The following is a 14,650-nucleotide window of genomic DNA, read 5'->3' as shown; positions in this document are numbered from 1 at the left end:
AGGGGTGGGTGGGGGTAGAGAGAGAGCACACTAACCTTGACAAATTTAACACCATAATCTTGGTATAGCTTTTCATACTTTTGGGCAAGTGATGGAGTGAACAATCTTGGCATAAGATGATCTTCCGGAAATATCACCTATTTTAACAAAAGACAGTGCAAGTCAAACTTAGCCTTTAAGAACTTCCTGAATCCAAACATAACAAATAAATGCATGTCATGACACCGAAGTAAGAAGTTACATGCTTTATTTACAAGGTGACTAAGATATGTAATTCTAATGTTCAAACCATAGAAGAAACATCAACTGTTCAATGATCCTTAGTTAGGCAAACATGGAATAAGGGCTCTGACCCAGGTTATCTCAATCTTGATGGTATCTCTTAGAATATTATCAAGATTAGAAATGTTGTATGATGTGGATAATACAAACCTCATCCCAACACCACGAGAGAGAGAGAGAGAGCAGAGAAACAAAGTTGTTTTAGCTAAATTATATCAGGCAGTTTTACTTAAATTGGACTGTACATTGTGATAGAACATTTATACTGTTTCCGCATTACTGAGCTAGATAAAACCCATGCACAAAATGTTTTTATTTTTATTTTTATTTTTCCGGCTATTGAACCATACTTTTTGTCAATGGACATTCCACCATTCGCCTTTCTAAACTATCTTCGTCATCAAAACTCTTTACAAAATTTTCATGATTCGAGTAAATTTTACCGGTCATTTTTTACATTGTACCTATTTCCTTTATGTTGTCATTACAAACTTTCTTATTTTTTGCTTAAGTTTCAAAATCTAGACTCTAACCTTATCTACTTTACCCCTTGGATTCTTAAATAATCAGATTTTTTTTAATTATTGTCAAATATTAATAGTCGTTTTTTCATACTATTTTGTCTGATTCAAAGTGAATGTCTTAGTTAGCTTCTTTAAGTCAATCTGATGACATTTTGGAAATAGATTTCGCTATGATTTATTTGAATTTTTAATTCCAAAACCTTTTAAACTGATTTATTGTTCATTTTTGTGCCATAATATAATTTTGATAAAGCCATGTGAACTATTGCTGGAGAGAGAGAGAGAGAGAGAGAGAGAGAGAGAGAAAGAGGAGGAGGAGGAGAATGAGAATGAGCCTAGTTTATCAAGAAAAGCTAGACAAGACATTCATTATGAAACTTCGGGAGTACTACTAACATTTTTCTCTTCTCTGAAGTGGAAGATGGAAAGCCTTCCCAGTTTATCTATCAATAAAAATCTACAACTGTACTAGTGTCAATAATTGTTGGCTTGTTCCATGCATGGCTAATCTTTTGCTATTTTTTGGCCATTAAGGTGAAGTTCCTCATTAAGTTCCAGTTATTTAAGGAATTACAAGTCTTTATAAAAAAGAAAGGAAAAAAAAAAAAAAGTCTAAAGATAAATAATGTACATCACACTTAGACTACAACTAGTTATTTTTAAATCTATAATATATTAAAGTATCACATAAAGGGAGAATCATTTTTTGACGATTTTAACCCTCCCACAATTTAATTATTTCAATAATACCTTTCTTTTCGTTTTTCGATATGTAATAAATACTACATAATTATGGTAGTAAGAATTAATTAACATTCACATTAATCTAGATTCAATGAATTTTAATTTGATGAATCTTGAATTATATGAATCTAGAAATTTTAATGGGTGTTTAAATTTATGTATTGACAACTAATTTTTATGCATCAAATGTAATATAAAAAGATTGTACATTTATAATATTTCATCGTTACAAGAAATCTAAAATAATAGGAATTGAGTTTTGAGAATATAATTTTCTTCTCTTAAATTTCAATGCTAAATTTTATTTTCTTTAATTCGTCCGAGAATCATCAAATTCTCCAATAAATTGGTACTAAATATTATTTTTACATCACTTACAAAGTAATTTAGAATAACGTGCAATGCACGTTCAACTTTGACTAATATACATAAATGAAATAATTGAATGAATCGGGTAAGAACGTTCATATTGCCTTAACATAATAAGTCAACCAAATTCTAAACAGATATATCAACCAATAACTAAATTCACTTGCTGAAATGAAATTGTTGGGTTGGATATGCAATAATAGCAAATGCCAACATGTTTGGCTAAGCTAAGAAATAAATAACTTTTTATTTCCAAACATGTAGAGATGAATTACTTCTATTTTACTGTTTACTGAAAAAAAACTACTTACTTTGAAAGTAATTCTTACCTCACTGTCAAAATAGTAACTTCAACTCTTGCAAATAAAAGAAATTATTTTATTTTTAAGCTAACCTATTTACTTATGAGTAAACGTTTTTAATCTTAGCCAAACATGCTAGATTAACTAGTGCTTACAGTGGTATCAAGATTCCAACCACTAGTTGCTGCTGCAACTTCCATGCCAATATAACCACCACCAACAACCACGACTTTTTTCGCTTTCTCCTGAAAAGGGGAACATTTATAAATAAATATCATCAAGAAATTACACACCATTCAAAAAATTATATGAACTGTAGTTACCAACGAGGATATCAATGAATCAGCATCTGCAACATCCCGGATATAGTGAACACCAGGTAAGTTTCCTCCAATTTTATCTGGAAATCTGGATCAAGACAAAATAATTTTTCATTTTTATGTGACATTAAATTGGAACCCATCAACAAAAAATTATATCAGATCTGATATAACATTAGCACGATATTTTTAGAGTCCCAAGATTTTGAACTCGATCAAATTGGTTTCAGACCAAAACAATAGAACCAAGAAGTAAACAAAGATGATATATGGAATAAAGAATTACATGTAAAGATATACTGCAACAGTTTTAGGGACTTGCAGAAAACAATATAACATGGAATATTCTATCCACCATCTTGTCACTATAGAAATGAGTGGCCGATATGTGGATAGTACTTGTGGATTCATTGGAATATGTGGCCGAAAATAAGTTTGACAAATTATAAATGATTTATAAATTTTGCCAAAAGGAGGCATAGAAATAGATATTTTTTTATATCATAATATGCAACATAAAACCAGCTGCTTGATTCAAGTCTATGTAATTCAGCTAAGTATTCTAGACATAGCATTTCACAGTATTCCATGATTGCAAATAAGGAACACATAAAGTTTGGCAACAAGCATATCAAAGAAACTTAGGAAGGAAAGAGAGCCATGTAGAACCAAAGAAATCATTTAAAGACCTGGAGGCTGAACAACCAGTAGCAATAATGAGGGATCCATATTTGAGCAATTTTCCAGAATTTGTTTTCAATGTTTGCTTTTCAGTATCAACATTGACTATCGGATCTTCGTACAACATCTGAGGAAAAAAAAAAAGATGAGCATAATTATCATAAGCAATAACAAGGTGCCAATGTAAAGCAAATAATCACTGAAACATTGCCAGGCAAAAAATTTAAACAGTCAGATTGATTTGGGCATAGTTACAGCTGGTTTTAGACATATTTCCAACAAGCTATACATTTTTCTTAAATAAGTCTCCCCTAAATCATAACATAAAGTGGAGCGAGCACAGTAAATAGATTAAAAGCTTAATATATCAGGCAGAAAATCCACGTTTCTCGACTCCATAAACTAAGTTAAAGGTTACTACATATTATCAATTAATTCATAATCTCAACAAGCATCGGATCATCATATAGTAGTACTATCATATGGGGTTTTTGAAGTCAACTGAAGAAATCAATCCAAATCAACATGGATTTTCTAGGGATTCAAATGATCAGCAGAGCACTGAAGGCTGAATTAGGTTTCCAAAATAAACCCGAAATTGACTTATTGAATATTTCACAAGCTATGGATCCAGAGTCTAAACGCCATTTCACCAAACAAATTACCGTCTACACAATATGGAGTACTCAAGGCAAAAAGAAACTTCATAACTAAAACTCAACTCCTTTTAGTTTATTGCCAGATTGAAAATTGAGAAGATCAATCATTTCATTACAATCCAAATCTATTTAGATGGTATTCTGCTGGACATATAAGTAATGCTGCCACAAAAAGCATCATAAAATCATTAGACATGTTAGAAAATAAGAAAATGAGGAAAAAGAATTACCTCTATTCCTTGCTCCTTGTACCAGTCAGGAGTTTGCCTTTCTCCACCCGTGCCAACACAAGTATGGAAACCCTAAAACAAAACAGATTTAATTACATTTACCAATATATGAAGAAAGAATAATGCCATGTAGAACCAGCCATGTGCCTTTAACTGATAAGTCATTTTAAATGGGACTAGTCCCTGCATTTAATATTATCTATCAATTAATTATACTTGAATGTCACCTAGTCTGGTAACACTAGTGGTGCTAACTAGCATTACTTATGAAGAAAACCTACTACCGCAAATATCGCAATTGCTACTTAAAATAGACCGTCCTGAAACTTTTTCTTGCCATTCATAAGACAAAATGTGTGCAAATTTGCACCTATATTAGCCCTTCTTTGGTCTCCATTTTTTTCAAAATACATTTTCTTCTTATTTTCAACCAAACATTCATCAATAAAATACTACTACACACAAATCCAGATTGTTTCCTTATTTTTTAACCATACATTCTCCATCAAATTACTATTCCAAAATGCATTTTTGAGGGGGAAAAAAGGGGGGAGGGATGGGGCTAAAGCATGCTCTATGCTTAATTGACACTGAGGCAGGCATATATAGTAATTGAAAGGTAGACTTGATCCAATTAGAAACGTAAAGTTTAATGTTACAAAAACCCCGAGAACCCAATAAAATCTTGTCAAAGTTCAAATCACAAATCAAGCGGCACTCACTGGCAATCGAGCTGGCTTTTTATCCAAAGGGAACAAATAAGCTTTTGTCAATGCTGGCCGCTCATACGGTGCATATGCCTGCGTTCATACAAAAAATATCATTTCAAAAATCCAAAAAAAGTTGCAAACAAAAACGGAATGTGATAAATTAATTAACCATCATCTCCAGACTAATTAACAATGACTTGCTATATATATTTTTTATCACCCTGATTCCAGTAATAATAAAAGACTCCAGCCCCATAGCACAGCCCTTGGAGTTATGGGTACACAGACAAGAAATGATGTTTCACAGCATATCATTAATCAGAGATATTCTTCATAATAGCCATCTCCCATTGGTCAATGTGAAAAATGGTCATGATTATATTTTTTGGTTTAGAATGCCTTCTTTATAGGTCAAAAGACATACTTATTCATATTACAAGTAGATACAGGTCAAATATATGAGCTTTGAGTGCATTGCAGATTGATTCATTAAGTTTAGTCTTTTCAATGAAGCTTGAAGAGTTCGGAGTGTATGCTAAAGATGATCTACTTTAACTTGTTCCTTTCATTTTCTTTGCCATTACAACCTCTTTCCAACCCTGTTTGTCTACATCCATACTACAAAACCTATTTCCCCCTTTTCACCTCTACCAGGATTTTGGAAGAGGAAAAAATGAGAGAATTCGGCAATGACGGAATAGTGACTGAAATATTTGTTCTTCTTGAAAAAATCCCTATTATTATCAATCAAATAAGACCATATATGTTATGTAAATCAAACTAAAGAAAATAAGATTACCTCTTTGGAGACAATGCAAAGCTTTCCACTAGCCATTCCATGCTCTACAAAAGTCCGAGCTGCATATCCCGCTGAATTCCCACCTCCTACTATCACAAACCTACAATCACCCATCTTTAAATGCATACAAACAAAAACGAAATATACAAAATTGATTCAATAGTGACACAACCAATTCTTCCAACAGCAAATTGTAATCAAATCCTTTATCATCCGCGACAAGCCTTGGGAATCCACTCCAAAGATTATTCATTCCGCACCCCACATAAATATAGATATATGTATTTTAAGAGTGATAGTGAACATTTGAGAACTTACTCCCGATTTTCATTGGCGAAAGAGGAAGCAGAGACCGTGAAGCATCTACGGAAGCTTCTGGAAGGAAATGAACAAGAACCCCGATGAATTCGATTCAAGGGAGTTGACTGTGGACACCACAGAGAAAGCCCATGCTTCAATGAAAGTGTGTTTGATATACTCGCCATTATCAATCTACGAACTGTACCCTTTAACAAGAAGAGTTAGAAGAATGAATTTACAACGAACTTCTAGAAAGTGAGAGACTTTAGAAAGCGAAATTGAACCTGAAGATGACATTGGGATCATGATGATCTTTATATATTTTTTTCAATATAATAACGTGAAAAACACTAAATTTTTTCTGAGATTTTATTTATTAAAAGGTGGGCCGGCTCTTGCGAAGGATGAAGAGTCACTGGGTTATGTGTGTGTCGATTGAGTGAGTGAAAGGGACGCGAGAGTGTTCTAGGAGCGTGACAAGAATTCAGTCCACCATTGGAGGCCTTCGCAGTGATCTTGAGGGTGTAAGCAATGGCCTGACATAACGTGTCGAATTGTGCCAGATTTTACAGCATACGCCGTCGTTTTATTCCTGCATTGACCTTCCCTGTCCCTAATTGTAATGTTAAAATTGCAGGGGAGGTTCTAATACATGGCATCTGCAATGAGTTGGTCTTTAACATTTTTTATTTTGTTGGTAGCCTTTCACTTTTTAGCAACTTAACTTTTCGGATTCTATCCTAGTTGCTTGTTAATAGGTTGTAAGATAGTATCAAGCTTTTTGAAATAGAATGAAAAATAAGCAAAAAGAAAAAAAAGAAAGAATCGTACGAAACCTGGACTCTCGTGTTTTTTGCTTCTCGACTCAAACGCTACCCAAATTCAACCTCTGTAGCTAAACAAACGCTTTTGTCTGGATAACCTTGTAGCCTCTGCACGCTCTTTCCAAATAGTACCTTACTCACACCTCTGCTACTATGTATGTGGTGAGTAGTTTGGATGTGAATAAAAAAAAAAAGATGTGTGTGAGTAGGAGAGGAAACCATTTTTACGACTATTTTGAATTCTCCCCTGTCAGGTTCTACAAAAGTAAATTGATTGGGAGATAAACATAAATACTAAAAAATAGTTTGGATGGGGATTTCTGGTGCAATATTTCTTTTCTTATTTCACAAGTATTTTCTTGTTTATACTTCTTTCAATAGACAATATTGTTATGGGCTGGCTGCTACTACAATGTCAGGTAAGCCCAGTGAAAGTTAGCAGGCTAGTAGATACAAACAGTAGAAGCATTAAAGCTTGAGGGGTTGGGAAAAATTATCATTTTGTTATATGAGCCGATATATGTAATTATTTGTTGTATAAGATGATATTGAAGTTAAGCCCAAAATTAAAATAATCTAATAAAGAATTAAATTATTATACTTAGGACATATAAATAAAGTGTGTGCCGTATTATATGTGTAGAGATTAGATTCCTTTAGAATTGTATTTCATGATGGATGAAATATATATAAAAACTATATATAGGGTTATGACCCCCTCAATTCAAATGCAATTTCTCATACTTTGTCATTTTATCAACACAAAAATATAAAAGAAAACATATTCAAAATGAAGATCTAGAAACCACAACCAAAATCAATAATTCAAGAATCAAGATCACGAATCAATAAGCAAAACTAAGAATATGAATTAAAGAATCAAATGAGACAAAATTCAAGATTAAAAGTGAAAAAGCCTGACATGAAAAGATTGCAATTCAAATTTCAAGATTTAACAAAAGCATGATGACTAAATTGGTAAATAAAACATGAAAAGTTAACAAATTCAATTAAAAACCAGCTAGTGAATAATTGTCGAATTAATTGTTCCAATGGATACTGAACTTAAGTTCATATCTTTGATTGTTCACTGAAATTTAAAATGTCAAGTTTCTGTCACTAAATTTAGGTTTATCTCTTCGACTACTCACTAAATTTAAAATATCGAATTTTAATCATTGAACTTTGAAAAATTTTGTACGTTACTCACTAGCATAAATGTTGAACTTTAGAAATTGGCGAGACCAAAAGTCAACATTTTAAGTTTCAGTGACTAATGAAAGACATAGACTTAAGTTCAATGACCATTGAAACAATTAACTCATAATGTCACATGTCAGTAACGAAAAAGAGTCATTGACCCCCCGAAGCCTAATAATAAAACTTACAAATAGACACAATCAAGGAAGAAGAAAAACATGCAAAATTTAATAACTTCCTCTCAAATAGTCATTTCTCTTCTAGCTTTTGTTTAAGTATTGAATCAGACAGTTTAGTCTTGGCTATTTCTTCTCGAATAGTTATTTCTCTTCTAGCTTCAGTTTGAGCATTGAATCAGGTAGTTTAGTCTTGGCTATTTGAAAAAAATTTATTTATCAGTATTTCGCGATCAACATTTTCAAAGGCCAACCTTGGGCACAAGTCAAACATCAAAAATCTTGTGTGAGCCGACTCACCATTGGGAAATTTTTAGTCAAAAAACATGAGCCGCGAGTGGCTCCAAAACCGGCTAGGCTACGATAATAGTTCCATATGGATCCAATCTAGTCCATATGCTCCTATTTTTAACGTGATTCCAACTTTTTGTACGGCATTTCGAGTCATAATAGGTAAATTTATTCTAAAGAAAACTATTTATTTAAGGAGAATATGCGAAAGCTTTGGAATATTATTTTCAAGCACAAGAATGAAATCCATTCTTACCCCCCCCCCCAAGCATTTAATACTTTGGTCGTGATTTGCCATTACGTGCGACTATTTGTTTTATGTCAAGCAATACGTGGACTAACTCTCAATAAAGTAGTAAAAGCAAGATATGTAAGTTTCCATTGAAATATGATCAACACAAGAAAAAGTACTTGCCCTTCATTGTTTACATATAAAAAGATTCACAGGTTTGATATCTTTTATATAAAATGTAAGTGTTATACCTTAAATTCAATCGACTTTGGACATAAACAATTTTAATATATAGTTGATGCGATTTATGGTAGATCTATTATTTAATTAATTAACATTCAATTGAATTAAATAATGGAGTCTGTAGATTCAAATCTTAGTAATTTATTAATCACAAGGACTTATGATTGTGAGATACAAATTACATATGATTAAATCTTAAATCATTTGTGGTCCTAAGTAATAACGAGATATGGATATCTTTATTACGGATAGACCATCACGTGTGGTATTTTTTATTCGTAAAATAAGTAGCTGATCTCACAAGCTAAAGTGTGGTGATTCTTGAATGTACACGTGGATGTTTGATATAGAACAAAACATGAGAGACTTGCTGGGAGATTTCATATGGATAACTATCTGAGTGTTAGTGGTTAATCTTTAACATTCGATAGTGAAATTGGTCATTTGACTTGAAGTCATCATTGTGCCTTATATGAGGACAGTCATACTTTAACGATGTTGGATTGCCAAGGACCGCTAATACGGCTCATTCAGGTATATCTCGAATCATATGAAGGTTATGAATGATCAATAGAGGATTTGTCACTCTTAGTTAATAAAAGATTATGATCTACATTTCATTCAGTTAAGTCGATAATGAAATACTTGGTCAAGGTGTACTCATAAACCGAAAAGGAGTTTTGGACTTATATTAACTTAATAGTGGAATGAAATATAATATCAATAATTGAAATTGACACTTATCCATATATCGTAATTGATCGAATCATATTGACGAAATGATTATAATTTCACGATAAATGAACAAGTTTGATTTTGTCATACCACATGACATTTTTCGTCACATATATTGTCCTGACACATTGCTAGATGTCAATTTGGGACGACGAACGTGAGTATGTGATAAATTAAAATGGTATTTTAATTTATCGATTTTGATTAGATCAAAATAATATTTTACGTCGTTAGGCATCGTTATTGAGAACCTAATGGGTCACACACAAAAGGAGAACTGGAAGATTGTGTTTTACCAATTAATTAATTTGACAAGTGTTGAATAAATTAATTAATTGGATTACTTGTTTATTAGCCTGGATTAATTAATTGTTTTAATTAATTCACAGACCTCTTAGGCTGGATTAGGAGATGGGCCAAGCCCGTTTGAGTCTGTATAAATAGATAGCTAGGGTTTTGAATCTGTAGAGAAAAAATTCATTATTTTTACTAACAAAAGAAAAATCCTAGTTGTCACAATCTGTTTCTCCGTGTGGATTATCATTGGAGGCCGGACAATTGGATAACTGTGGGTGGCAGATCGATGTTGCTGGAACAAAGGAAAAGCAAAAAGGTCGCAGATCTCTTCAAATATATATTTTTTATCATAATTTCTATCTAAACACAAGAGTTCCTTAGTGGGAATTGAACTTTGTTCTATTTTTCGTTGCGCATGTTTAAGTAGATTCCCAACATAAAACTCATCGGTGAAGGAAATATTCGATAGATCACATAGAACCGATGAATGGGGTAGGTTGATTAACAATTCACGGATGGCAAAAGAAAAAAAAGCATTCATTTGTTTGGATTTTTGGAAATGAGCAAGCTCACGCTTGGGTCGCCCTATATGTGACGCTAGCATGCTCACGTGGTGGGTGGGCCCGAGCCCAATAATGGGCGAGCGAAGTGGCTTGACTCTCGGGCCATTTAACATTCCTAAGATGGGATGAAAAATTCTAAATTCGTTACTTTCTTTGTTATTTTTACAAGAAAAACACATTTGTCTTCAACTCGTAGATTTTATTTTATTTTATTTATTTATTTATTTATTTATTATTATTATTATTATTATTATTGCATGTCTTCATGTCATAAACTTATCTAAAATGTGATATTCTTTGTTATTTTTTCATTATTAGATATCATTATTAATGATACAAAGACACGAGAAAATGTATGGATCGAAAATTTTAGTTATATAATAGAAATTATTAATTTAACAAGTAATAATTTGTAGAGGTAATACTATATATTCTTAAAATACAAATTGCCTTAAGTGAGCTGCCAGCCAAGGATGCTTGGCATGGTTCTTGTAACTCATGTCATATCAAGATAGGCCTTTTGAAAACGACTCAATTATTCTACATCCTACATATATAAAGTGTAAAAGAAAGGGTCGGACACGTGTCGCAAATATGTATCGTCCTCCACTTTTTTTTGTCCTCTCTCCCTCTCTCAGCTGATAACGATGTATTGTGTTAGACCATTGCAAGCATGAGGTACTATTTCTCCAATTTTTTTTTTAACTAAATCTACCATTCCTGCACTGATCTTCTCCTTCATCTTCTTTCTCTTTCCTTCTTTCTTCTCTTTACAAAATCAAAAATTGAAATCTTGAATTCGAGTTGCAAGCTTAAATTGTACATTGGACGGGCTTAATCAGTTGGTTTTATTTAAGTTTATCACATTTTTTTTTTTTTTTTTGTCGTCTAAAATGAAACGAAATTTGAATAATTTAATTTAGTTGGATTTGAATATGGGTGAGAGAGAAGTGCATATATGTGGTGGGGAAAGTGGATGCTTGGGGTAGTACTCCGCGCATTGCGGAGAAGGCAAAATTACACATATTATTGTTCTGATTTCATCAGTCACTCCTATGTAAATTACGCGATTACTTTCAACGTCTGTCTTTCTTAGAGACACAAGATTAGAGAAACAGAGAGGGAAAATAAAAGAAAATTAATAAAGAACAAGAATTTGGAATGGAAAGCATACCGAGCTGGCAAGTAATTTTTCTAGGCGAAATATGGATTGTGTTTTCTTCAATTCTCAATGTGAGCCAGAAACTCAGATCACTTACATAGCCATGGGTCTCTCACTATGTAATGTCTGGTACTTCCATTGCTCTTAAGATCCAGGTTTGTATTTGAGGGCTTTGTTAATCTGAAGAATATGTATTGAAAGATTGGATTTTTATGGGGTTTTTGGAATGATCTTGATTTAACTTTGTTGGGTCCTGCAGAGATACGAGCATAGATATTTGGATTCGTTATTTTCTGGGCTATCTTTTGTCGTTTCTGTGCCTTTCTACACTGCCTTTCTTCATTTGCTCTTCTGGGTTTGTTCTCTATCACCCTCTACTAGATTTACCTTTATTGAGGGAAATAATCGTTGTTTTCTTGGTTTTATAATGTAGAATGGGCATTGCAAATTGGCTAAGCAGATGACTCTTTTATTATCCTTTTGTGATTATATGGGAAATTGTATAAAGGTTTCCCTATTTTGATCATCACATGTATAATAATACATTTCCTCGCATAATTCCGCATGAATTATTTCAATCGTATTCTGCAAATTTGTTTGGACCATGTTTTGTAGGATGTGGCATCAGCACGCAGTCCAAGTTCACCACCTGTTAGGAGAGTAACAGCCACCAAAGATGAGGAATCGGCACCCAAACCACCTTCACCACCAAAGATGAACTACAGCCACCAAAGATGAGGTCTATGTGCAAAGCGGAGACGTAGTAACCCTGCGTTGCGCGGAGACGTCACGGTAGCTCCGTGCAGCACTGTCTTCAAGCGTGCTACGTAGTCTCCACACATCTCCAATTTTTCCCCCTTCCTAAGACTTCCTCTACACCTTAATCCTAAAACTTGCAGCTCTCATTTCTTCTCCTGCCTTTTTTCATAACTTCCTGATTTTTGGAGATATTTTAGGATTGTCAGTTTTTGGTGAAATTTTAGTCAAATTTGATTAGAAACGTGTCAATGAACTTAACTCAACAGCTTTGTAGTTGACTTAGGACCAATTTTGGGCAAATTTCTTGGTTTATGCGTCCTTTCCTTTTTGGTAAATTTTGTTCGGTTATATCTCGACTAATTTAAGTCGAATTTGAATTCCGTTTGTTGGAAGATAATTCTTAAGATTAGGACTCTCAATTTTAATCATTATCTTGATTTTTTCCATTTAAAATTTTTTTTTTTTGGAATTTATTTTCACTATATAAAACATTGTAACTAACTGGTAGAAATAAAAATCTTTGGGAGTTTTTTTCCTACTAAGGTGAGACTTTGGGTCACATGATTTTTTACTTGTGACTACAATGTTTTGATTACAATGGCAATGAGAGAACGACAGTCATCAACACTGAAATTCCTCTCTTTACTTATGGTAGATTGAGGGTTAACTGTTTTTTATCTTGTTTTGAACACATTATTGTTATTTTATGCGTTAAAATTTTGATGGAGGACTCATCAATTATATTTATTTAGGTTAAGTTAACATTGTTTTTCGTGTTAAATTTTTTGATGAAGGATCTCAATTGACAAGCATGCTCTCCTTATTCCACCATTCATGGGTTGGGGAAAGCAAATCCATCCTATACCATTTTCTTATTCCTCAATGACTAGTAATTTCTTTGAGATTTACTAGAGGAGTTCCTAATTAATTTTCTAGGATTGGATAAAAGGTAAGTACTAATATGGCAGTTCAAAGATTTGGCTGTGTATGGGCTTGATACCATTGTCTGGAAGGAAGGAATGTAGGAATGGAAGGAAAAGTGGAATGATAAGCTTCAAGTAGTGAAGCATCAAGGAGATAAAGTTGGAAACAATGGTGGAGATAAGATGGACGATCCTAATTTACCCAAGTAGGTCCGCCTATTTTATTTCTTTTATCATACGGTTCTGCTGTCTGTACAAGCCACACACAATACGGGGGGTGGGGTAATTTTTTTTATTTTTATTTTTTTAAAAATCACCCATCCCCCACCCCCCTCACCTAGCATGTGAGGGGCCTGTACAACAGGCATTTTCCTTTATCATATGTTGCTTTGCAGAATCTGACTTTAGTGTTTTTATTTATAAATTGTTTTTATGTTTAGTGTTTTGGTCCATCAAATTGCATTCTCTGTCCCTTGGGCCAATTTTTTATAGGCTTAAACAATCGAATAATCCATTAACATGAGATGTGAAAGAAAAGAAATAAGAAGTCAATTTCAATAAATTTCGATATATCTTTCACATTTATAAATGATTGTCTTTACGTTCACCCTACTAGTTATACTAAAAACTCTACTACCATGTGTCCTTTTGCTTTACCAATTTTTAGTAGACCTTATCAGGGAATCTTCTTTCACATTCGGTACGTAAATATCTCATATACTCAAAAGTCCTAATAATTCTCTATCAAGGGTTTCATTCATTAATTCATAAGGTCAAGATTGTGAAGAAAGAAAAAATATAAATTTCTTAAAATTAGACTAAATTCATGCGATTGGATTCTAGATTTGATAAATTTCAAAAATGTTACTTTTCAAATCCATTGATCGTAAAAGTTTCAGTATCAAATTAAATTCCATAAGTATAAATACACGTACAATTAATCACTAAATAAGTGGACAAATAATTTAGTAATAAGATCCATATATTAGATTAATTGCATGCATTTACATTGCAACTCAAATAATTGAAGTTGGTTTTGTTCACTTTAATTTACACTTTGATTCAATTCATCAAAAGGGTTCAAGTTCAAGTAGTTGAACCGACTTAAATTAGATCTCAAAGTGTCGAGCTTCGCAACCTGCATTTAATGTGTTTCTACTCAAATTAAAAACGACGAAACCTTCCAAGGACTCCAATGATGATGGAGTACGTGAGTTGACAAGGTTTGAGAGTTTTCTGTGCCAATTCAAGGCACAAAATAACCAAGTCGTAAGCTCTCTGGGGCGGATCTGGGGGGGCTGGGCTGTAGCCCTGTCCCTTCTCCG

At 33.1% G+C, this 14,650-nt stretch overlaps 2 protein-coding genes across 5 annotated transcripts in view; one reads left to right on the top strand and one right to left on the bottom strand.

The window, feature by feature from the left end:
- LOC111407593 (monodehydroascorbate reductase, chloroplastic/mitochondrial) overlaps positions 1-6,502 on the bottom strand; it is a 9,327-nt gene extending 2,825 nt beyond the window's left edge. Inside the window, exons 1-9 of one of the 4 annotated variants that reach the window (XM_023037189.1) lie at positions 6,205-6,502; positions 5,939-6,126; positions 5,621-5,720; positions 4,834-4,911; positions 4,112-4,183; positions 3,231-3,349; positions 2,545-2,629; positions 2,377-2,466; positions 36-137 (exon numbers count right to left, since the gene is read on the bottom strand). In XM_023037189.1, coding sequence (XP_022892957.1) covers positions 36-137; positions 2,377-2,466; positions 2,545-2,629; positions 3,231-3,349; positions 4,112-4,183; positions 4,834-4,911; positions 5,621-5,720; positions 5,939-6,105 — 813 coding nt within the window. In that variant the 5' untranslated portion in view covers positions 6,106-6,126; positions 6,205-6,502. The remainder of the gene's footprint in view (positions 1-35; positions 138-2,376; positions 2,467-2,544; positions 2,630-3,230; positions 3,350-4,111; positions 4,184-4,833; positions 4,912-5,620; positions 5,721-5,938; positions 6,127-6,204) is intronic. The other 3 variants (XM_023037188.1, XM_023037190.1, XM_023037191.1) reach the window with 3 other exon arrangements.
- Positions 6,503-11,232: 4,730 nt separating this feature from the next.
- LOC111407591 (lipid phosphate phosphatase delta-like) lies at positions 11,233-13,619 on the top strand. The gene is made up of 3 exons (XM_023037187.1): positions 11,233-11,798; positions 11,903-11,998; positions 12,259-13,619. The coding sequence occupies exons 1-3, from the start codon at positions 11,766-11,768 to the stop codon at positions 12,379-12,381; spliced, it is 252 nt and encodes an 83-aa protein (XP_022892955.1). The 5' UTR covers positions 11,233-11,765; the 3' UTR covers positions 12,382-13,619.
- The last annotated feature ends 1,031 nt before the right edge of the window (positions 13,620-14,650 follow it).

The sequence above is a fragment of the Olea europaea genome, chromosome 13, assembly GCF_002742605.1.
Source record: "Olea europaea var. sylvestris chromosome 13, O_europaea_v1, whole genome shotgun sequence".
NCBI classification, from domain to species: Eukaryota; Viridiplantae; Streptophyta; class Magnoliopsida; order Lamiales; family Oleaceae; genus Olea; species Olea europaea.
The sequence above is the reverse complement of the archived record's forward strand: the minus strand, read 5'-3'. Positions and strand labels throughout refer to the sequence as shown.

Coding starts and splice junctions, on each gene's coding strand:
- LOC111407591 (XM_023037187.1), top strand. CDS start 11,766: ATGTCTGGTACTTCCATTGCTCTTAAGATCCAG. Junction 11,799..11,902: donor CCATTGCTCTTAAGATCCAG/GTTTGTATTTGA, acceptor TGGGTCCTGCAG/AGATACGAGCATAGATATTT. Junction 11,999..12,258: donor TTCTTCATTTGCTCTTCTGG/GTTTGTTCTCTA, acceptor CATGTTTTGTAG/GATGTGGCATCAGCACGCAG.